This window comes from Microcaecilia unicolor, chromosome 7 (assembly GCF_901765095.1).
Source record: "Microcaecilia unicolor chromosome 7, aMicUni1.1, whole genome shotgun sequence".
Taxonomy (NCBI): Eukaryota; Metazoa; Chordata; class Amphibia; order Gymnophiona; family Siphonopidae; genus Microcaecilia; species Microcaecilia unicolor.
This window is the reverse complement of record NC_044037.1, coordinates 242349314-242374797: the sequence shown is the minus strand read 5'-3', so window position 1 is coordinate 242374797 and position 25484 is coordinate 242349314. Positions and strand designations below refer to the sequence as shown.

General features: G+C 43.6%; 1 protein-coding gene across 1 annotated transcript in view; it reads right to left on the bottom strand.

The window, feature by feature from the left end:
• Positions 1–25484, bottom strand: part of PLA2R1 (phospholipase A2 receptor 1) — a 220083-nt gene that overhangs the window by 52617 nt on the left and 141982 nt on the right. The window contains 4 exon segments of the mRNA XM_030210858.1: positions 6813–6963; positions 7313–7440; positions 9067–9184; positions 17713–17794. Coding sequence (XP_030066718.1) covers positions 6813–6963; positions 7313–7440; positions 9067–9184; positions 17713–17794 — 479 coding nt within the window.

Genomic DNA, 25484 nt, shown 5'->3' with positions numbered 1-25484 from the left:
AAATTTAATTGCACATCCCCAGTCCCTTACAATGAAAGAACTATATCACTGCATCTCTCCCCATTGGCAGGAATGCTGGCAGAAAACTCCTGCACGGCTCAAAGCAGCTTAGCAGTAACAATGGCTGTGATGTTACTGGTGCAGAGCTGTCAAAGGGTCCCAATTTTTGAAAGGGAGATTTTAGTACACGGCCCCAGCCCTGCCCCACTTTGCATTGGCCCCACCCACTGTACATGGTTCCGCCCCTGGCACACCTCAAACCCCACAGCCATTCAGGAAATATTTATTTAATAGACTAATCCCTTTTCAATTAGCTTCAGAGCGGCCAAAACCTCCTGCCTCAGGTCAGGTCAGGACAGTATAATGCTGTTATGGTATCCTCTCCTGACCTGAAGAAGGAAGTGCTGGTCTCTGAAAGCTAATCAAAAATGTTTTAAAATCAGTGAAGGTATCACCTTATTTTCTATTTTATGTTTTATTTGCATTTATTAACCTTTATTAACACAGCTACCACATTACTTTATACTAAATTAAAAATAAAATTATTTTCTGTACCTTTGTTGTCTGGCCATTTACTTTTTCTAATTATGTTGCTCACAGTCTCTTGATTCTGCTTTCCTTCATCTTCTCTTAACTCTCTTGCCAGGATTTCCTGTACATTTGTCATTTTTCTCTCCTTTTTCTTTGTTTTCTTAAATATTTTTCTGCCTCTCTCTCTGTCCAGATTTAATTCATTCTTACTATCCATTCTTTAATTTCCTTCTTTTTACTTCATCTACCTATGGGTTTTCATCTTTTCCTCACCATGCCCCTTCCTCTTATTCTCCAGTCTTTCACTACTCTGTCCTCTCCCCCTTTCCATCCAGCAGCTCCCCTCTTTCTCTCCCCATCCTTCCAGTGTCTCCCCTCTTTCCTTTCTGAATCCTTCCATCCAGGTCTCCTCTCTTTTATCTCCCTACCCTTCCATCCAGGCAGTAGAACGAGAGGACATGAAATGAGATTGAAGGGGGGCAGACTCAAGAAAAATGTCAGGAAGTATTTTTTTCACGGAGAGAGCAGTGGATGCTTCGAATGCCCTCCCGCGGGAGGTGGTGGAAATGAAAACGGTAACAGAATTCAAACACGCGTGGGATAAACATAAAGGAATCCTATTCAGAAGGAATGGATCCTAAGGAGCTTAGCCGAGATTGGGTGGCAGAGCCAGCCGGTGGTGGGAGGCGAGGATAGTGCTGGACAGACTTATTCGGTCTGTGCCCTGAAGAGGACAGGTACAAATCAAACTAGGGTATACACAAAAAGTAGCACATATGAGTTTGTCTTGTTGGGCAGACTGGATGGACCATGCAGGTCTTTTTCTGCTGTCATTTACTATGTTACTATCTTCCCTCCTTCTCTCGCATCCATCTACTCTCTCTCCTGATCCTTCCATCTAGTGTCTCTCTCTCTCCCCCTCCTTCTATCCAGTGTCCTCTTTATCTCTTTACCCTTTCTGTTCAGTGTCCCCTCTAACTCTCCACATCCTTCCAGCCTCCCCCCTTTCTCTCTGCATCCTTTCATCCATCTCCCTCTTTCTCTCCCTATCCTCTATCCAACATCTTCCCTTTCTCTCCCTATCCTTCCATCCAGCGTCTTTCTCTCCCCATCCTTCCATTCATTTCCCTCTTTTTCTCCCCATTATTCCATCCGTCTACCTCCTCTCCGATCCTTCCATCCAGTGTGTGTCTCTCTCTATCCCCTTCTTTCCATCCATTGTCTCTCTCTCTCTCTCTAGCCTTTTCCATTCATCATGTCCTCTCTCTCTCTCCCCATCCTTCAAAGTCTCTCCTGTTTCTCTCCCTACCCTTCCTTCCACCGTCTTCCTTCTTTCTGCTCTCAGACAGGATCCCCCCTTTCTCCTCATCCTTCTCTCTCTCTCTCCAGCCTTTTTTCATGTCCCCTCCTTCTCTCCCCATCTTTCCACTCTCTCCATTCAACCTCTTGCCTCCTGCTCCCTCCTTCCACCAGATATCCATTTCCTGGCCACTGCTGCTTGTCCTGTCGGCAGCAGCGGCTGTGACAAAAAAAAGCTATCAAACAAAACAAAAAAAGCAAGCACGGGGCCACAGCAGCCTTCAGGTTTGGGCTGTTGGCTCTGCTGCTCCCGGAGCAGGAACTTGATGTTAACTTCCTGCTCCAAGGGTAATAGAGAAGAGCGAGGAGTGGGCAGAGCTGACAGCGCATGCCTGAAGGCTGCCTGCGGTCCCGTGCATGTTTTTGTTGTTGTGTTGTTGTTGTTGTTCTCCGTGGCCACTATAGCCCATCAGAAGCAGCAGTGGCCAGGACATGAATACCAGGTGGAAGGGGGAACTGAGCGGGGACGTAGGAGTTGTTTTACTGCCGCAGGTGTCTCAGCGGAGACTTTCCCGCTTTGGCGGGAGTGCTGGAGATGACTGCCAAAGTAGGTCTGCTGGTGGTAGGTAGGCTCTTGGATCCAGTTCCTAGAGCAATGCATACTAGTTTAGGTTCAACAAGATGTCTACTTATGCCACCAGCTATAGGCTCAAAATTCAGCCTACACATGAAGAGATTATGCCCAGGCCAGAACATCAGAAACCACCATATCTTCTTGGCCACAGGCAGCTTCCAGACCTCTTTGGGGGCCATGGCAGATGTAAGCCATCAATCACCTCTCTCAGTACACTAATTTCCTGGTTCACCTTTTTCTCAGGGAGGATTCAATCATATGTTGCCTTCCCTGAGGATGAACAAAAGGCATGGAATTTGGTAGAGCTGGTTCAGTTTTCCTTCAGATTTTAGGCAAATGACTGCACACCCAATGAGGCCCATTTACAGGAAGTGAGGGCATCTAAGACCTTTTTACAATGTCAGAAATCTCATAATTATCACAATACCTACATTCTGGAAAAAATCACTAGGGATGACTTCTGCATAAGCAACCACCTCTCATACTCTCCACCCTAACATTACTCCTTCTCTCCACAGAACCTTCTCTGCCTTCTGCTCGTGGAAGAACCAGGGCAGTCCCAGCTATGGCTACTAATCTTACATACCATCATTGCCCTACTCACTCTCTTCTCCTCTGCCTTCACCTCCAGAGGTAACAGGGACTATGCTCATAACTAATGACTTATGATTCTGATTGCTAACCCCCAGAGTAAAGCACAGAAGTGGTACAACATGCCCATGACTGACTGTGAGCCATCATCACAAGGACTTTTGATCTTTTAAAGTCACATTTTAGGTGCCTGGCCAGCTCAATCAAAACCAGACCATTGGCTATGTTACAATAAGCATTCACTCCAGTGGCGTACCTAGCTTGGTTTGCCATCTGGAGCGGAGCACCCCCTCCCTCAGGCAATCATCTGCCCTCCCTCCTCCAAGCAGTAAAGTGGTGCACTGAGCAGTCATGTGTCTGTCGGATCTGCCGGTCCCCTGCCCCCTCTGACCATCACTACCTGTTCTGGGGCAGGGGACCGTCACAGCCGACAGCTGCATGACTGCTCAGTGCCCCTCCCTTGCTGCCTGCACCCAGGGTGGACTGCACCCCGCCCCGCCCTTGGTACACCAATGATTCATTCATAACTACTCAGGGTCTTTTCCCTTAGTTCAGATATCTAGTCATAGTGCTTAGTTACAATCCATGAACCAAGACTCCTTCCAGAATCCTGCAAACATAGATCCTAAATTTGGCCCCATGGGTTTAAGCCAGGATTCTCAATCCAGTCCTTTGGACACATTCAGGCTAGTTAAGTTTTCAGTATATCCATGTCATGGCCACGTCTGCGCCCTAGCCCCCCCTGACTTACTGTAGGGCATATTTTGGGGCTCCTGCTTCTGTCCTGTCTCAATGGGTAGCAGTCCCTGCTGGCAGTGGCACACTCTGGCTCCTGCTTCCTGTGCTGCAATACCAGCATCCCTTGGCACATGAGCGAACGCTGAAGCTCTCCAGTTAAAAGGGCAAGCCGCCAAAGCGGAGGGCGGAGCTCTCCTCTCATAGGCGCCCGGTATAAGAGGCTTGGGGAGGCTATGCCTCCCCAGCCACAGCAGGATGGATCAGCTGTTTCTATAGAAATGCTAAATAGTATTAGTAGTAGTTCTCCTGCGAGTCCTGCTGCTCTTGGGGGGTTTAAATAGCAGCAGTGAAAGCCGTCTCTAGCCTTGTGTATAACCAGTTGTAATTTGATTATCTTACTGCTGGGAGAGCAGAGCAGGGGGGTTGGCTGGAGGTATCCTGGGTTGCCAGGGAGATATTTAACTAGGATCATGAATTCCTGCACATGAGCAGTTCACACCAAAGAGACTTGCACTGACCCCTGAAATTTTAAAAGTGCTAAAAATAAGTTTTAAAAGTATTTGCATTAAATCTAATTGCAGAATTTAGGTGCTAGGAAGTGGGATTGGTATGCTATGTACTCAAATTTGCTCAAGCCATATGCAAACTAGTCCATTTTTGGGAGGTTCTCATTTGCATATTTACGGGTAAAACTTATTGGAAATGTTTACAGCCTTAATGTTAGGGCATGGCTCTGAACAAAAATGTGAACTTTGATCCAAAAACGAAGGTTTAGCTAGTGTTTTTGACTAAAAATTCCCATTAGAGTGTCTGTATGTTAATCTGCATTCAAATAGAGCTCTCTGATTGGATGAGCAGCTCCTGTTAGAAAATCCGCCCAGGAACAGAGAGGAGAGGAGAGAATCAATGGGTGGGTGGGTGTGGATGGCTGGAGGGGGGGCAGGGGAGAGGGGAGAATCAATGGGTGGGTATGGATGGCTGGAGGGGGGGCAGGGGAGCGAGGACAAGAAATGAAGAAAGGCAGAAAGTAAAGAAATAAATGGAAAGGAAGCCCTGGAAACTGAGTTAAGAGGACAGATAGCAGCAGAATCGGATACTGGGCCAGCATGATCAGAAAAACAAAGTTACCAGACAACAAAGGTAGAAAAGATAATTTTATTTTCATTATAGTGCTTGGAATATGTCCACTTTGAGAATCAGGTGCTCAACATTAAATGATTATATTTATTTACTTATGTATGGCATTTTATCCCACATTAAACATGAATTAGGATGTTTTGTGGCTCTACATGAGAATTGTGATATTATGATCCTTGTTTCATATTGTTGACTGTCTGCATTTTCCGTATGGGTGGTATATTGGTGTATTAGGTTCTGCCCAGTGTAATATTTATGGTATAGTAAGGTTCTGAGTGTGTTTTTGCACAAAGTTGTGCATAGTGTTTTGTAGTTGAGCGATTGTGGTTAGTGTATGCTTTGAGCAACCACTTTATTCTTTGACATATGATACATATCTAATATCTAAATTTAATAAAAGGTATTAATTGTGACTTTTATTTATTTATTTTTTCTGTGTGTTATCAGACAATTATGGATTTAAGCTCCACCTCTGGCCCCACCCCTAACCCCGCCTTCTTTAGCCTCCCCAAACAGTTGGGCCACCGACCGCCTATGTCTCCTCTGATCTCCCTGGGTGAGGGGTATTTCAGTTCTCAGACCTCCCTTTCGCCTTGCCTTCACAACAGCTCTTCTCTGCCTTGCTTCCTGCCCAGCTTCAGTCCTATCGTGTTTCCTGGTTCCTACCCAGCTTCAGTCCTGTCTTACCCTCCTGGATCTTACGTTCCAGCTCTCAGCTCCACTGTTTCAATTTCCCTGTTCCAGTCTCCAGCTCTGCTGCACCAGCACCAGTGATCTAGTCTCCAGCTCTGCTGTTCCAGTCCCAGTGTTCCAGACTTCTTTCAGGGACCCCCGTGGGGGCCTTCTGCCCATCAGTGACTCATCTGCCTTCTGTTGGGACCTTCTGACCCCCAGGTTGGGAGCCCGATGACCCAAGGGCTCACTCATCTCAAACTGTGCCAATCCACAATGAAAAGGCATGAGATAACATTTGTATGTAGTACCTCAACTGTAAGCAAACCTATTTTATGCATATGTGACCCGCTGAGCGAAAAGGTACCAAAAGTGGGTATGTGACTTATTTATACCACAAGCTAGAGGGATAGCTACTGCATAATTGTGCAAACATTTGGCATCTTTAAAAAAATGAGAAATGTTTACCAATAAAAATGCAATTAAACCAGAAATCACATACCTCAATTTAGGTACCCGCAGTGTTTAGGCTGTAGAACATGAAAACCACCGAAGTTGTGAGAAACATGACATGGTCCCATTCTACTGACCCTATAGTACATAAAACTTTTGAAAATGAAAGTTGCCCCTCCAAACGTTTATAGCCTTTATTTCAGTTATTTGTAACCCCACTTTTGTTACCTTTTTGCTCAGTAGGTCACATATTCATTGTGGCTATCCTGAAAAACTGACTGGATAGGTGTGTCCCAAGGCCTGGATCAAGAATCATTAGCTTAAACCTAACTGCTTGATAACTGAGGCTCCTCCCCAGGGGCTGTAAACATTTCCTTATACAGTATTCTCAGACCCCAACTAACACAGGGAATAGGAGACCTGATTTTGATTTCAAAATTAAACTGGTTTATTGTTTCAGTGAGTGAAATTCTACTGCACATTCCATCATAACTGTTAGGAGCCTTTAGAAGACGCCAGTTAAAGAATGTGAAACTTGATTTTAAACCAAGCAAAATGCGTTTCTACTGTGAAACAAAAATGTAAAAAATATCACTTGCAGAAATTCGTATTAGCAAATTGCTCTGATATGGACAGAGAAGTCTGCTAGTGGGAAGAATGCTTGAAAAACATGTCCATTAAAAATAAAAGTAATGCCAAGGAATGATCAGCACAGTAGCACCTGCTGATCTGCACTCAGTGGCAAGGAATCTCTTACCTTGAGCTTTTTCACAAACAAACCCATAACCTTCACTGTGACAGTCTTCAAGGTACCATTTCCCTGTGACATGAAAATTATGATGAGTTGATATCAAGGGACACAATGGTCTTTCGTCTGTTTTATTAAGGCTGTCATCATCACTGTGACCCTGCAATCAAGTTGAGTTGTTAAAAATACCATTCTGTGCCACTACCAGACGCCAATGTGAGCAGAAATAATGAAAATATGCTTGTGTACAACTGAAAACAGAGAAATAAGCAGCTGTTCTTAGGTGTATTATCATATCTCATGATAACATTTGACCCTAAAACCTGTATTTATTTCACTAAGCTGATCAAATATTTCTTGAACTCTAAAGTACTTCTTTAGCTGTCATAAATATAGAGAAGTCCTTTTCCTAGGGCAGGTAAGGCACTGGCTCAGGGCACTTCAGATAAAAAGCACTAAAACACCTTGTTTCTGATATCACTGGCTTCCTTTTCCATTGCAAGACTTACTTGTTCTACTTTGGTTGATGGAGACCAGTTTGAATATGGATTTCTCACATCCCAGTTTTCGTTATCGTAGTTATTTATCCTAATCCATACACTGTTCTTTAAGTCAAGAAGTTGCATTGTTATGAAAGCTGTGAAAAAGGCAGCACAAATCCTCCAACGTTATACCATCCAAGAAAAATTACTTTGTATGAACAGAAGACAATATTGATTTTTACCCTTCACGTCATCATCCTGTAGCTTAAGCCTAACTACAGGAACTATAGCTATCACCTCGAAGAGAATCGAGTCAAATCTCAGTCTGGTACAAATGCAATACCAGGCACTATGGATTGTGTAAAAACAGTATCTGTGTGATGCTGACTACTTCCCATTTGGAACTGAATAAAGCTAAAGAGTTGTATACCAGGAAAGATCCTACAGTGAACTGGAAGATACAATGCAGCACAAGTCAGTCAGAATCACGTATCGATTCTTCTTTGTACTAGCACTGACACAACTTTGTATTAACCCTGCAGCGATTCTTTGGTACATGGGGCCAGCATGGTTTATGTTTGTATTTACTCAGGAACACTGAAAAAATACTGATTTACTGCTGTCTGAATGCCTCAGTTGGTCCACACCGTTTAGGCTGAACTAGTCTCAACTTTGCTCTATTGTATACATAAAGATGTATTTTTGATTTCTCTAAGACAAGCAGAACTTTATCTTGCAAATCTAGTTTAGCCTGTCCCAGATGAAATGCTGCAACCCAGGGAACTGTACCATTGCAAAACTGAGACGGAGAACTTTTTTTTGCAAAAGATATTGCTGTATATTGAAGATGCTTTTTAATGTGCAATTCTAGGCACTGCCATGTGAATTCTTCAAACAACTTGCTAGAATACATTTTTAGCCTAGAAAAGAACAATTGTAATGCACATATACCTCACTGATGAATCACCTTTCCAAGTGCAGGTCAAAATGTTAAATACTGGATAACAGTACCTAGGGGTCCTTTTAAAAAACGTCATGGTGGGATCTACCACAGTGTTGTTGCGTGCCAATCAGGACTTCTGCAGGAGCCCAGTGGTAGTTACCGCCCCAGTGCGTGCCATTTCTGACGCAACAAAATATTTTTAATTTTGTAACGCCAGATTAATGCGGGAGCCCTTACCGTCACCTAAATAGGTGGTGGTAAAGGCGCCTTCTGGAAATGGCCATGCACAAATCTCTGTGATTAGCACAGGGCCACTTCTTTTTTTTTTTCTTTTTTTGGCTGAACACATTTAGCTGCTGCAGTAGAAGGGGGTTTCAGCGCATGGCAAATCCACATGCCGATGCCACTGCAGGTCCCCTTTTACCGCAGCTTGGTAAAAGGGGTCCTTAATTTGTGCAGCACCGATGTGTAGGTCTTTGTTCGTGGCCAAAAATATGCCTTAGATATAAACTGTACAATTTCAAAACAGCATCTTGTGAAATAATTTACAACAAATTGTAGGTACTTTTACTGCAGAGTGCACAGTCTTTTAAGGAAGTTTTTTTTGTGTGAGAGCCTCAAATTTGGCATAATCACAAATTCATCACTGCACACATATATACCTTGTGAATTTGCAGGATTTTCATAAATATTTCCTTCTCCCTGAATCTTAAGGTAGCCCTAAAGTTTGCAGGCCATAATGGGACTATAAACACTGCACATGGGTTGGTTTGTTGAAGTTCTTGAATTTGTAGCAAACTAATATTAAAAAAAAACCTCCACGTGCGATTTAAATTACCTTGCTCCACTTGATTTTCAACAGATGCAAGCTTGCACTATAATCTTCTGCAGTAAGCGTAGGCAGAAAACCAGTCCACTTGTTCTTCATGTTCCTCAGGCATATGCACTAGAAAACACACTGCTCCCAAAATAAAAAAGACAAAATTTTTATTTGCAAATTGTCATGGCAATATCTTCCAAACAAAACTGCACATGTTTGGTGTGACTGTTTTCCTGTGTATTATTTATTAGATTCTAAACCGCGTTTCCAAAGAAAATTACACCAGGTGGAGAAAAGATGCTCTTCTTTTCTTCTCTCCACCTACACTGTGCAGGCTCAGAAGTGCTAACCTCCATTTGTTAGTCATCTTTTGGGAGTCTCCTCTATGATTTAATGGTGAAAGATGGTTTTACAATGAAAGGAAACTGCTGTTCAAAGCCTTTTGGCTGAAGACCCCATTATGTTACTATTCTAAAGATCTCTGCCAGCAATTGAAGGAAGATAATCCTATGCTTAGATCTGGACCTGACAAAACTGGTAAAATCATGTCGATGTCACCCAAAATATCCTATGTACTGGAGCTCTCGCCTAGTCTAGGACAAGCCTTGTCCTGAGCATATGCGGGCATTCTTGTACTGGATAGGATTCCTCCCCTTCCCTTCAGTCTGTACTATTGCTAGGTAATATTGTTAACTGTTGAGGGCAAGGTGGGTAAGCGTGACTACATTCTCCTGCTGTCTACAGAGAACCCCTAGCACAGTATAGTAATTCCCAAGCTGTAGGTTGCCGCTCTTTGTGTTCATCGACCTTAGGGGTCATGGGTGGTTGGAAGGTCAATAGACAAAAAGGTTACAGGGGATGTATTATCCTTTCGCACCGAGGATATATCTCCAAATGTTGCCCGGGAGGGAAAGGTTAGGACAGCTGTTGTACTTGGTGATTCAATCATTAGGCATATAGATAGCTGGGTGGCTGGTGGACGTGAGGATCGCCTGGTGACTTGCCTGCCTGGTGCGAAGGTGGCGGACCTCACGCGTCACCTAGATAGGATTTTATATAGTGCTGGGGAGGAGACGGCTGTCTTGGTACATGTGGGTACTAATGACATAGGAAAATGTGGGAGAGAGGTTCTGGAAGCAAAATTTAGGCTCTTAGGTAGAAAGCTGAAATCCAGATCCTCCAGGGTAGCATTTTCTGAAATGCTACCTGTGCCACGCGCAGGGCCCAAGAGACAGGCAGAGCTCCAGAGTCTCAATGCGTGGATGAGACGATGGTGCAGGGAGGGCGGGCTTTAGATTTGTTAGGAACTGGGCAACATTCTGGGGAAGGGGGAGCCTATTCTGAAAGGATGGGCTCCATCTTAACCAGAGTGGGACCAGGCTTGCTGGCATCGGCGTTTAAGAAGGAGATAGAGCAGCTTTTAAACTAGAAATGGGGGGAAGGCCGACAGTCGCTCAAAAGAGCATGGTTCGGGATAAGGTATCTTTCAAAGATATCACCATAACAGGGAAGATAGAGTATCCTGATAGTGAGGTTGCAAAAGAGATTGTAGTAGATCGGGTATCTTTAAATAACAATAAAAATCAGACAAAAGATTGCCAATTAATACTGTCAAGTACTAAGCATGATGTACTTAGGAACAACAACATAGTTTGAAATGTCTATATGCGAATGCCAGGAGCCTAAGAAATAAGATGGGGGAGTTAGAATATATTGCACTAAATGAAAAATTAGATATAATAGGCATCTCTGAGACCTGGTGGAAGGAGGATAACCAGTGGGACACTGTCATACCGGGGTACAAATTATATCGTAGTGATAGGGTGAATCGGATTGGTGGAGGGGGTAGCATTGTATATTAACGAGAGCCTTGAATCAAATAGATTGAAAAATTCTGCAGGAAACAAAACACTCCTTGGAATCACTGTGGATTGAAATTCCATGTGCAAAGGGGAAAAGGATAGTGATAGGAGTGTACTACCGTCCGCCTGGCCAGGACGAACAGACGGATGCGGAAATGTTAAGGAAATCAGGGACGCAAACAACTGGGCAACACAATAATAATGGGGGATTTCAATTACCCGCATATAGACTGGGTTAATGTAACATCTGTACACCCAAGGGACATAAGATTTCTTGATGAAATCAAGGACAGCTTCATGGAACAGCTAGTTCAGGAGCCGACAAGAGAAGGAAAAATACTAGACTTAGTCCTTAGTGGTGCTCATGATCTAGTGCAGGGGGTAACGATACGAGGGCCGCTTGATAACAGTGATCATAATATGATCGGTTTTGATATTGGCATTGAAGGAAGTGAAACTAGGAAATCAAGTACGCTAGCGTTTAACTATAGAAAAGGTGATTACGACAAATGAGAAAAATGGTGAAAAAAAGACTGAAAGGAGCAGCTCGCAGAGTAAAAAACTTGCATCAGGCCGTGGATGCTGTTTAAAAACACCATCCTGGAGGTTCAGGACAAATATATTCCACGTATTAGAAAAAAGGGAAAAAAGACTAAACGTCAGCCGGCGTGGCTAAACAGTAAGATAAAGGAAATCATTAGAGCCAAAAAACATCCTTCAGAACGTGGAGAAGAGAACCAACTGAAAGTAACAGGATAGATCATAAGGAATGCCAAGCCAAATGCAAAGCGGAGATAAAGGAGGGCAAAAAGGACTTGAGAAGAAAATTAGCGTGGAAGCAAAAATACATAGTAAAAATTTTTTTAGATACATTAAAAGCAGGAAACCGGCCAAAGAGTCGGTTGGGCCGCTGGACGAAAATGGTGTTAAAGAGGCGATCAATGAGGACAAAGCCGTAGCGGAGAAATTAAATGAATTCTTTGCTTCGGTCCTTCACCGAGGAGGATTTGGGGGGGACACCGGTGCCGGAAAGAATATTGAAGCGGGGGAGTCAGAGAAACTAAACAAATTCTCTGTAACCTTGGAGGATGTATGGGTCAGTTCAGCAAGCTGAAGAGTAGTAAATCACCGGGACCTGATGGTATTCATCCCAGAGTATTAATAGAACTAAAAATGAACTTGCGGAGCTACTGTTAGAAATATGCAATCTGTCCCTAAAATCGAGTGTAATACCGGAAGACTGGAGGTAGCCAATGTTACTTCCGATTTTTAAGAAGGGTTCCAGAGGAGATCCGGGAAATTATAGACCGGTGAGTCTGACGTCGGTGCCGGGCAAGATGGTGGAGGCTATTATTAAGAATAAAATTGCAGAGCATATACAAAAACATGGACTGATGAGACAAAGTCAGCACGGATTTAGTGAAGGGAAGTCTTGCCTCACCAATCTAATGCATTTTTTGAGGGGGTAAGCAAACATGTGGACAATGGGGAGCCGGTTGATATTGTAATATCTGGATTTTCAGAAGGCGTTTGACAAAGTGCCGCACGAAAGACTCCTGAAGAAATTGCAGAGTCATGGAATCGGAGGTAGGGTACTATTATGGATTAAGAACTGGTTGAAAGATAGGAAGCAGAGAGTAGGATGGGCGTGGCCAGTATTCTCAGTGGAGGAGGGTAGTTAGTGGGGTCCCGCAGGGGTCTGTGCTGGGTCCGTTGCTTTTTCATGTATTTATAAATGACCTAGAGATGGGAATAACTAGTGAGGTAATTAAATTCGCCGATGACACAAAATTATTCAGGGTCGTCAAGTCGCAGGAGGAATGTGAACGATTACAGGAGGACCTTGCGAGACTGGGAGAATGGGCCGTGCAAGTGGCAGATGAAGTTCAATGTTGACAAGTGCAAAGTGATGCATGTGGGTAAGAGGAACCCGAATTATAGCTTACGTCTTGCAAGGTTCCACGTTAGGAGTTACGGATCAAGAAAGGGATCTGGGTGTCGTCGTCGATGATACGCTGAACCTTCTGCTCAGTGTGCTGCTGCGGCTAGGAAAGCGAATAGAATGTTGGGTGTTATTAGGAAGGGTATGGAGTCCAGGTGTGCGGATGTTATAATGCCGTTGTATCGCTCCATGGTGCGACCGCACCTGGAGTATTGTGTTCAGTACTGGTCTCCGTATCTCAAAAAAGATATAGTAGAATTGGAAAAGGTACAGCGAAGGGCGACGAAAATGATAGTGGGGATGGGACGACTTTCCTATGAAGAGAGGCTGAGAAGGCTAGGGCTTTTCAGCTTGGAGAAGAGACGGCTGAGGGGAGATATGATAGAAGTGTATAAAATAATGAGTGGAATGGATCGGGTGGATGTGAAGCGACTGTTCACGCTATCCAAAAATACTAGGACTAGAGGGCATGAGTTGAAGCTACAGTGTGGTAAATTTAAAACGAATCGGAGAAAATTTTTCTTCACCAACGTGTAATTAGACTCTGGAATTCGTTGCCGGAGAACGTGGTACGGGCGGTTAGCTTGACGGAGTTTAAAAAGGGGTTAGATAGATTCCTAAAGGACAAGTCCATAGACCGCTATTAATGGACTTGGAAAAATTCCGCATTTTTAGGTACAGTATAACTTGTCTGGAATGTTTTTTACGTTTAGGGAGCGTGCCAGGTGCCCTTGACCTGGATTGGCCACTGTCGGTGACAGGATGCTGGGCTAGATGGACCTTTGGTCTTTCCCAGTATGGCACTACTTATGTACTTATGTAGAACTGCATGGACTGAAGTCAAGGTCTTGAGTGGATAGAGAGTCCAAATAGTAATGTCTATTGAAGATAGGCACTGTGTCCCATGTGGCGGCCTGAATGATAAAAGCAAAAGTCAGATGTAATAAGAAGATAAATGTCTTTATTTAAAATCCAAAGGCTCCCAGAAATTTACACATCTGTGTCCAACATGGCCATATATCGCCTTAAAATGGCTGCATCAGGGACTAAGTTACCAGCTGGTGGAAAATTACAAACTTCACCATGCCTGGTCCAACAGATAACAAGGTTAAAAGCAATGCTCCTTCCTCTAGAAGCAATGATTTTAGCTGGGAGCTGGGATTTCAAATGTCAATAGAAGATGTCTTTGAAAGCAGAGACCCAGTTGGAAATGATTTGTTTTGAAGCTGGTAAGCCCAGTTTGTTGGGATTGAAAGCAATGAATAGCTGTGATGATGTCCTCAGGGGTGCTCTCTCTCTCCAAGATAATGTAAAAGTGCTTGCCTCGGAAAGTGTGCAGGGCTTATTCTTCTGAGGACGCATGAGTTGCAGGAATAAAGGACAGAGGTACTATTGACTTATTATGTAGAAGACAGAGATGACTTTAGGCTGGAATATTGGACACATTCTTCTATGAATATAATATGGTATAGAAAGAATAATTTACCATAGCTTGAAGATACTTATTCTTATGGCCAAAGTTATGGCCACTAGCAACAGAGTCTTTCAGGTTAGGTTAGGTGTTTCAGGGAGGCCAATCCCAGTGACTCAAAGGCTGCTTTCATGAGTTGAGAACGACTATGTTCAGATCCCAGGCTGGTGACGGGTCATGCAGTACAGGATTAACAATCATTAGGCTCCTCATGAAGTAGCTACCAAGGGGTGCTTGGAGATGGGTTCCCTGTTGATGTGGTGGTCATGGTAGGCCACAAGTACATCAGGTGTAGATAGACTAATGTGGTTTCTAGACCTGTCTGGGAAAGTGGCAGAAGATATGATAGTACCTGTGGTAGAGGATAGGTGAAGGAATTTTGTCTGCTGGTCTCTGCCCAGTGGATAACTTGGTTCCATTTGAAGAGGTAAGATCTTCTGTGGAGATCCTGAAGGCCACAAGGAGGATATCCTTGACTTCCTTGAGATTGGAACACAATCTAGCAGGTTCTGCTGAATCTCCAAGCTGAGGGAGAGGGTTTTGAAGGTAGGGGTGGAAAAGCTCACCACACTGCTGTGTCAACAGTGCCAGCTGAGGGGCCTAGGGTAAGGTCCAGCCAAGACGCATAGCGAATAGGAGAGGAAATCAGGTTTACCTGGACCAGCAAGGTGCAATGAAGATGACTTGTGCTCTCTTCATGTGAATTTTCTATAGAACTTGGGAGATGAGTGAAAAAGTGGGGGAACGCATATAGAAAGCCCTGGCTTCAAGGACTAGCCATACAGAGCAAAATGCAGCACATTTTGCATCATTTGGGGTGGCAAACAGATCAGTCTCTGGTTGTCCCTCTTTGACTGAATGGCACAGAAACTACACTGTCATTTAGGTACCATTCATGTGGATCTAACGTGAGTGAGCACATCCATGAATTGGTTGCAGTCCCCTAAAAGACAGCTAGCTTGAACTGTGGTCAGCATAGAGGAGGTAAGTTGCCATATGTGGAAAGCCCAACGCAGGCTTACTGCACGCTAATCTGGAGCTGGAGCCGGCAGTAGTTCCAGCCTTGTGCGCCATTTTCTGCACTAGGGAAAATCGGCCCGTATTTTTTAGTGCGGCGCTAATCAGGCAGCACCATGCGCTACCCAGTTACCACCAGGTTAGAGTAGGAGCCCATACCGCCACCTCAGTGAGTAGCAGTAAGTGCTCCCCCTCGCATGGCCATGCGATAAAAGCACGCATGGCCATGACTATTTTCAGCATTTTTTTACCCGCTGTAGTAAAATGGCAAAAATGGCCCCCGCTGCTAGTGCAGGGCCCTTTTTACCACAACTTGGTAAAAGGACACCTAAATAAGGTGCAAATGTGTGTGTGCACTGTATGGGCCTGATTTAATAACAGGACACCTATGTGAGACGTCCAAAAGGTACTTATCTTATAAAGGCAACACTGGTGCCTCTATGCATTTATAAAATAGGCACCAGCCTCTCTCTCTCTACATTTACACCTGCTTCAAAATATGTAGGTACCTTGCAGTTCCGCAGTCATTATACACAAACTACACCCCCGGGAATACTGACACAGGGATCACAGAAAAGCAGGTACAAAATTTCTCTGTGTGCACTTTTACACACATATGCAGTCATGCAATGAGAAACTTTACAGGTGGAAGAAGCTTTATAAAATTATTCCCTATGCTTATACCTAATTATTTTATAAAATATCCCCCAAATTCTATATATGGCGCCTTAAGTTGTGCGCGCTAATTTGGTCTGTGCCCTGATGGAGGTTGAGCAGATTTAGGAGTGGAGCTTTTCAGGTGCTTTGACAGCAACTTCAGACATTTTAGAAGGAGGCTAGTGCTGGGGAGACTTCTACAGTCTATGCCCTACAAATGGCAAAGATAAATCAAGAACAGGTATACATTTGATGTAACACTTCATACCATATGCAATGAATTTATATTGTTGGGAAGACTGGATGGACTGTACAGGTCTTTATCTGACGCCATCTACTATGTTACTATAAGCAGCTGGTATTTTCAGTAAAAAGGAAGTTCTAGAACAAAGTGTCATGATATAAATATGAAATATTTCTTCACAGAAAAGGTGGTAGATGCATGGAACAGTCTTCTCAGTGGAGTTAATACAGGTGAACCCTGTCAAAAGAATTCAAGAAAGCATGGGGTAAACAGAGAGGATCCCTAGATATGAGAAAGTGTACGTTATGCCCGATAATGGATTTGCTCTATGGTACTGCACAAACAATAGACAGACAAAATGGACCTCATGTTCCTTCTTGATAGTATGATTCATGTATTCATGAGTAGATTAAGCCACAGTGTGCAGGACAGGCTAAAAGTAACCAAGGAACCATTTCTATTCTTCTATCACCTTCTCCCACTACTCCAACCAGAGTTACACCTAATCACACTGACCACCCTTCAACATCTTCAGTCCTTCTGTGACTGTTCTCTTGTGCTTGACTGCTTAAATATTTTAAATTTAAATGCTTTACTTTTTGTCTATTAGATTGTAAGCTCTTTGAGCAGGGACTGTGTTTCTTCTGTGTTTGTACAGCGCTGCGTACACTTTGTAGCGCTCTAGAAATGTTAAATAGTAGTAGTATTAAGACAGCCAAAGGAGGGTTGGAGGTGGGAAACAAAGGAATCAGCTTGCTGGCAAGGAACTGTTCCTCCCTGAAGCAGAGGGGACTCTCAGGAACTACCTAATCTGCTGAAAAATGCTTTCTTTGACTGTTGAAGAAGAAAGGAGGCAGAGGAGTTACTTGGGCAGCTAAAAGAACTCTTCATAAGGATGCCAAAAGGAGCTCTTCAGGCTATTACTGTCAGTCTCTTGAAATTCAAAACTCCTTGGCAACAACATGTACAACATAACCAAATACCAGAAATTAAAGCCAAACCAAACAATCAGTTTTTGAGCATGGAGATTAAGGATCCCATTTGAGCTTGGACAGAAAGTACTGATGGCCTGTAGATCACTTTGGGCCCTGTTTACTAAGTTGCGCTGTAGGCGCACCAACTTTTTAGCACATGCTAATACCAGAGACACTCACAGGTGTCCTTAGCATTAGCATGTGCTAATTTTTAGCATGCGCCAAAATGTTAGCGCGCCTACAGTACAGCTTAGTAAACAGGGCCCTTTGATATGTAATTCTGAAACAGTATGAAAAACTATAGAGAAAAAGTTTTGGCCAGATTGTTAGACATAAAACCATTTCTTCGGTTCTGAGAGACTGGATGTGATTTTATTGAAATTATTTTTTGAAATAAGAAAACATTATAATTATTAGAGGAGATATATAAACAGAAAAGGATCTTGAAACAAAAGAATAATCCAAGCTAGTTCTCTTTAAAATTTATCAGAATTTACCTTGTATTCAAAGTATAGCCATCCCTCTGGGCAGAGTCCGTGCTGGGGCTTCTCTTGAGGGACGTTTTTTTCCAGTTTGATTATATTTTGGATTTACAAATAGCAGGAAAAGAAGCAAGGCAATCTTCCTCACCCCAGAACCCTGCAATGTATATAAGAGAGCTTCAATCACAGGCAAAGAATGGCAGAAAGTTATTGTCGAAATATAGCTGTCAGTGAGAAGTTACAGGCAGACACAGGCAGTTGATTCACTATGCACACACAGATCTACAAAATATCTTGAGGGTGAGAGGGCCACTACTTTTCAGCAATCACAACCAATCTCCTTTATGCTAGTTTACATTAAACCAGCACAGGTTCCAATAAATATCCCTTGGGGCACTCCACTGTTGACCTCTTATTCCTACCCTGTTTCCTATCTTTTAGCCAGTTTCTAATCTATAAGAGGACATAGCCTCCTATTCTATGACGTTTTAATTTCCTGAAGTCTTTCATTAGAGTTGTTAAATGCCTTTTGAAAATCCAAATAATCAACTGGTTCACCTTTATTCACTTGTTTGTTTATATTTTCAAAAAATATAATTATTAAGGCAAAGCTCCCCTTTGCTAAACCTATACTAATTCTACCTATATGCACAGTAATTTTGGATTGTAACAACATATATCATTTTTTTTTGTTACATTTGTACCCTGCGCTTTCCCACTCATGGCAGGCTGAATGCGGCTTACATGGGGCAATGGAGGGTTAAGTGACTTGCCCAGAGTCACAAGGAGCTGCCTGTGCCTGAAGTGGGAATTGAACTCAGTTCCCCAGCACCAAAGTCCACCACCCTAATCACTAGGCCACTCCTCCACAGTTATGTTCTCTGGTTTATAGTTTCTAGGGTCACTCCTGGAGCTCTTTTAAACATAACAGCCCCACATAACCTTCCTTGGGTACAATTGCTGTTTTAAATGGTATGTTTTTATGAATGTTTATTAAAAGACTTGATATACTGTTCTTCGAGCAAATCAAAGTGGTTTACAACAATATCAAACAAGATAAAAGGATAAAATAAATGCCTCAGGGGTCTACAAAAATAAATACAATTAATATAAATATGCCAAATAAACCACAATTATAAACACAAAAATAAAGATAAAAGATAAAAATATGAAACAATATAAAATATACAGGTACATGAGAAATCCAAGCCTAAAAACTATTAAAATAATATATAACAGTATGTTTTACAAAACATATGCAAATACAATATAAATATATAAAATCAAAATATCCTATGAAAAGCATTCTGAAAAGAAAATACATTAAAACAAGGGAATTCCATTGGCTACCTATCATTTACTGTCAACTTTAAAATGTGGAGGGTCTTTTACTAAGGAGCGCTAGCGTTTTTAGCTGGCATTAAATACGGAGATGCCCATTATATTCCTACGGGTGTCTCAGTGTTTAGCGCCAGCTGATTTCTAGTGAGCTAAAAATGCTAGCGCACCTTAGTAAAAGACCCTCCTTTGTTATTAGCTCACAAAGATTTCTATAAAGGACATATTACATATCTGCTACTTTAATCTCTTATACTCCAGCCAGAATTCTATGATCCCAGACACAACCCATAAGGCAATCGTTACTCTGGCTAAGACAAGATTGGATAACACACATCAGACAGCATTTTTGTTTTTAATTTGGAATTCTTTGCTGCAGTATCTTAGAATGGAGACTAATTTCAAGCATTTTAAGTCTGGTCTGAAGATGTATTATTTCTCTGGCCTTCTCTGATGTTTAGTTTCACAGTGATTGCAGGCTTACCATCCAGCATTTGTCCCAGACTGGAGAACTAGAGGATTAGGTTTTTAAAAATGTTTCTACTTTATCTTAATTGCAGTATTTTGAACCATTTGTAAAGTGTCATAGAAGGGAAAATGTAATCATGATGAATTATAACAGTCTAAACGGCTGATAACACCTGCTCTTCAAAAGAAAATGCTGCGCGTCAAAAAAACAACCCAAGATTTTTAAAGATAATTCTAGTGGTATCACTTGACCATGAAGTGTGTGGAAAATAGTAGGTATTAGCAACTGACCCCAGCTCTACACTTTACAGGGTTAAGGTTAAAACAGTTAGTATGCAATCAAGACGCTACAACTGACAAGCAGTTATTTAAAGGAGCCATATAAGGGCATACTGGATTCAAAAAAGCTATTAGCTGGATGTTATCTGCCAAAAAAGAACAGTGGTCTAAGTTATGTCAGGATTGGGAAGCCTCTGCTCAACTGTTTATGTTGATTAAAACTTACTATACTGCTCAACATAGGCGCCGACTCCGTGGGTGCTGTGGGTGCTCAAGCACCCCCAATAATTTGGCAGTGGCACGTGACGACAGTGATGTGACCGCTCCCTCCCTGCACTGTCCGTTCCGACTCCTGACTCCTTGCCCTGCTGGCTGCACCGCTGTCTGTGCTGTCATAGGCGCCCCGTATAAGAGGCTTGGGGAGGCTAAGCCTCCCCAGCCCACCACTGCCCCGCTCCGCCGCCGCCGTACCTTTAAATATTATAGTTTTGCTGGAGTCGCGGGCAGCCGGCATTGAAGACATCGGCAGGCTTACGCCGGTTCCAACAGCCTTCCCTTCCCTCGTTGCAAGTCGGATGATGGCTCCGCCCTCTTCTGACGTATTTCCTGTTTCTACGAGGGCGGAGCCATCATCCGACTTGCAACGAGGGAAGGGAAGGCTGTTGGAACCGGCGTAAGCCTGCCGATGTCTTCAATGCCGGCTGCCCGCGACTCCAGCAAAACTATAATATTTAAAGGTACGGCGGGGCGGGGCGGGGCAGGGGGGGCCGGAAGGAAACAGGGCAGGCGGGAGAGGAGAGGAGGGTTGCTGCACATGGTGGAAGAAGGGGAGAGGAGAGGGCAGGGTAGAGGAGGGTTGCTGGATGGAGGGAAGGGGAGAGGAGGGTTGCTGGACATGGTGGAAGAAGGGGAGAGGAGGGTTGCTGGATATGGTGGAAGAAGGGGAGAGGAGAGGGCAGGGGGAGAGGAGGGTTGCTGGACATGGTGGAAGAAGGGGAGAGGAGAAGGCAGGGGAGAGGAGGGTTGATGGAGGGAAGGGGAGAGGGAGGGTTGCTGGACATGGTGGAAGAAGGGGAGAGGAGGGTTGCTGGACATGGTGGAAGACGGGGAGAGGAGAGGGCAGGGGAGAGGAGGGTTGCTGGATGGAGGGAAGGGGAGAGGAGGGTTGCTGGACATGGTGGAAGAAGGGGGAGAGGAGAGGGCAAGGGGAGAGGAGGGTTGATGGAGGGAAGGGGATAGGAGGGTTGCTGGACATGGTGGAAGAAGGGGAGAGGAGGGTTTGCTGGACATGGTGGAAGATGGGGAGAGGAGAGGGCAAGGGGAGAGGAGGGTTGCTGGATGGAGGGAAGGGGAGAGGAGGGTTGCTGGACATGGTGGAAGAAGGGGACAGGAGGGTTGCTGGATGGAGGGAAGGGGAGAGGAGGGTTGCTGGACATGGTGGAAGAAGGGGAGAGGAGGGGGCAGAGGGAGAGGAGAGTTGCTGGCTGGAGGGAAGGGGGAGAGGAGGGTTGCGGACATGGAGGGGGAGGGAGGAGTGAGGAAGGAGATGAGATAACAGAAAAGGAAGAGAGTAGAAAAACCACACATGGATGAAGAAAATAGGCAAAAGCTGGATCCACTGGACAGTCAAGTTTGCGGAGGACCCAGCTTTTACTTATGGATGTAGGACAAGAAATGAAGAAGAAAGGCGGAAAGTAAACAAATAAATGGAAAGGAAGCCCTGGAAACGGAGTTAAGAGGACAGATAGCAGCAGAATCGGATACTGGGCCAGCACAATCAGAAAAACAAAGTCACCAGACAACAAAGGTAGAAAAGATCATTTTATTTTCATTATAGTGTTTGGAATATGTCCACTTTGAGAATTAGGTGTTCAACATTAAAAGTTGATTTACTTATTTATGACATTTTATCCCACATTAAACATGAATTAGGATGTTTTGTGGCTCTACATGAGAATTGTGATATTATGATCCCTTGTTTCAATATTGTTGACGGTCTGCATTTTCCGTATGGGTGGTATATATTGGTGTATTAGGTTCTGCCCAGTGTAATATTTATGGTACAGTAGGTTCAGAGTGTGTTTTTGCACAAAATTGTGCATAGTGTTTTGCAGTTGAGCGATTGTGGTTAGTGTATGCTTTGAGCAACCACTTTATTCTTTGACATATGATACATAGCTAATATCTAAATTTAATAAAAGGTATTAATTGTGACATTTATTTATTTTTTTTCTGTGTGTGATCAGACAATTATGGATTTAAGCCCCACCCCTTGCCCCACTCCTAACCCCGCCCCCCAAACAGTTGGGCCACCGACCGCCTATGCTGTCCGTCCACCCACTCGCTCCGCCTCCTACCTGGCTCCTTCCTTCAATGCTCCGGACTGACTCTCCGTGTGCAGACACTGCCTTCGTTCGCCATCGGAAGCTTTCCCTCTGGCTCTGCTCTTTCCGGTTCCGCATAGGCAGGATGATCAATCAATCATCACCATGCTGCAACAGAGAGGCAGAGCACAGAGGAGCTTCCGGTCCCGAAGCGGAGCCACCGTCGCGAAGCCGAAGAGCCCGAACTTAGGCAGTGGTGGGGTGGGGCCGTGGCACTGCGCGTGACGGCGTGATCATGTCCTCGGTCCTCCTGTCCTGTCTCTCCTGAGTCCCGGGCCGGCTCCCGCTCCAGTCCCTGATGCTCCCTGCCATGGCCCGCCCTGCACAGCTTCATTGTTCAACTTCCTGTCCCGCATAGGCGGGAATCGCGAGATGCTGCAAGCCTGCAGACAGCAGAGGGAGAGCTCGGGAGCACGAAGGCAGCTGCTGTGTGGTCAGTGGTGTGCTTACTAGCGGTCCTGATTGAAGGGCAGAGACTGAGAGTGAGCCAGAGAGGACGAGGTACAGGAAAGGTGCCAGCCCAGCCCCAGATGACGTAGGTAAGGTTATTTATTTAGGTGTGTAGACATATAAATCTGCATTACAGTGTGTTAAGCCTAAGATTAATGTAGTTCAGTAGAAGGGCCCCCTAGTCTAATTAGCTTGTACAAAGGTGGTTATTAGTGAATTTATTATAAAAGAATAATAGTATGTTTGCTGATTCATAATCCAGTGTGAGCATTTGAACCCAATAATTTCACAGAACCCATATCCCTGTGGTGCTGGTGAGGCTGGAAATCGCAGTGCTTTCTCAGGAGGGAGCCTGGAACTGGGAGGGATGGAGGGGGGGGGGGCTGGAATGTGGGGGGGGGGGGGGAGGAGGGGGGGGGGGGGTGCGGTGGGGAATGCACCACCTGTAAAAAAAAAAATTTCAGCACCCCCAATCATTTTGAAAAGTTGGCTCCTATGCTGCCCAAGCTGACTGGCAGATCTGGGCGGTTTACACATTTTAAAATATGATGAAAAAGAGGAAAGTAACTACAATAATTCAACCCAACACCCAATAAAGAGACTATAGCCTAAGGGAAACAGAAAAAAAAGAAAAAGGGAGGGTAAGACAAGGTAGTATAAGGAGAAAGGAAGGAGAAGGAGAAGGATCCAGTCGCATTTTCTGTAACTAGGTATTCAGCTGGAAAGCCTCATTGAACAACCAGGTTTTTAAAGCTATTTTGAAATTCTTGAGAGAGAGAGAGTTTGGAGTGCGTAAAGAGAGGAAGAGCATTCCAATAGTGGGGGGCCATAAAGAAGAAAGCACGGTGACATGTGAACTTGAGCTGCACAGTTGTGGGGCTGGGAAGAACAAGGAGGCGATTGTTTAATGTGCGAAGAAATGTAGCTGAAGAGTAGGGTATAGTCAGAGATGCCAAATAGTCTGTTACTGTAGCCTGTGGGCACATAATACATTATCCCACTGATTCTATAAACTTGTGCACACAATTCGATGCTTACCCCCGGATTCTATATATGGCAACTAAAGTTGTTTGTGCAAATCAGTGAGCAACTTAATTAATGACCCAGTTGGTGCCAACAATTGGCTGCTAACAACCAACTATTTAATAAGTCCCAGTTCTTATTTTTCCACCACAAAATCTTGACACTTATTAATCTTTCATCATTTTCAAGACGGTTCAAAACCATTTCATTCTTGCCTCAGTAGTGCGCAATTGCTCAACAATAATTTATAACACAATTACAAATATCCCAAACACTCCTCCATTTCAAATAATTATAAAATAATACCACAATGCTTCACTGTAATATACTATTAAACAGGGATCTTCAGATTTTCAACTCTCTCCACCATCGGGGAACTGTGTCTCCGTAATTGTTAGTGGTGTTGCTTACATCCTCATTGATCAACCCGTGATTTACTGTTTTATTACAAAAAATTTTTTTATTTTTTAACTCCCATATGCTTCTGAGTAATTTCATACCAAGCACTTCTTTATAATTCGTGTATTATTACTTAGCTTTGTAAATATAATTCAGCTCGACCAATTTGTCAAAGGAACTATTCCCGGGAATAGTTCCTTTGACAAATTGGTCGAGCTGGCGCTTGAACGGCACAAGGGGGAGGTCCTTGATACAGCCGGGAGGCGAAACATGCATGTCGGACGCAGTTGAGCCCCCAAGTCCGAATATATTTAAGATAAGTGCTTTAAATAAGATATATTATGAATAGAAGCTGATGAAGAGCTGAGTGTGGTTAAAAATTGCCATAAATTATTGTTGAGCAATTGCGCACTACTGAGGCAAGAATGAAATGGTTTTGAACTGTCTTGAAAATTATGAAAGATTAATAAGTGTCAAGATTTTGTGGTGGAAAAATAAGAACTGGGACTTATGAAGTTGAAGTGAGTTTAGATATAAAGGTTCCAGCAAGAGATCTTTAAGTAATACTGCCTATATTTGGTAACAACCAACTATTGACATTAATTGGTCCTGAGAGTTATGCGCATATTGTATTCTATAACAATCTGCACGCAACTCACATCCCCGTATGCATATCCAGTCATATTCTACTAAATGGCATTAATTAGAAAATATGTGCACACTTGCTAGGTGTATTCTGTAAAGTGGTACATGTATATTCTAATATTCGCTGCCCAAAAGGGGGCACGGAATGGGCAGATTGTGGGTGTTCCACAAATCTACACGTACGGTTACAGAATACATCTGCCCCATATCCAACTTAGGCAACAGTATTTGCAACCAAGTTTTACTTGGTGTAATGGATGTACCTAGAGTTTGGCGCAGGCATGGCTGCTAGGCGTATTCTATAAAACATGCCTACATCTAGGCGCGGTTAACAGAATATACCTAGGCCGAAAAATTTCAGTGCCAATTTTTCAGGCGCCATATATAGAATCTAGTCCGTAATGCATAATTTCAGTGGGGTATGTTTGGGGGCATTCCTACGCCTGATCTGTGCCTAATTGAGGTGCCAGCATTTACACTTAGTTTCAGCAGGTGTAAGTGCAGGTGCCTTCAGTTATGCATGCATTAGGCACTTAGGTGCTATTCTCTAAAGCATGGATACCCTTTATAGAAAAGCGCTCGATGCATAATTTTTTCGTGATTCACTGAACCTAGTCCGTAGTGTAAAAAGTAGCACAAGAAAGTTATAAAATACTGCCAGGTACACATGCACCTTAATTGTTTAGATGCTAATTAACATTAACAACCAATTCTTGGCTATAATGGATGTTAATTGGCACCAATTTGTAGTTATGCGCATAACTGCCGTTAGTTGGGATTCTGCAAATTGTGTACACAACT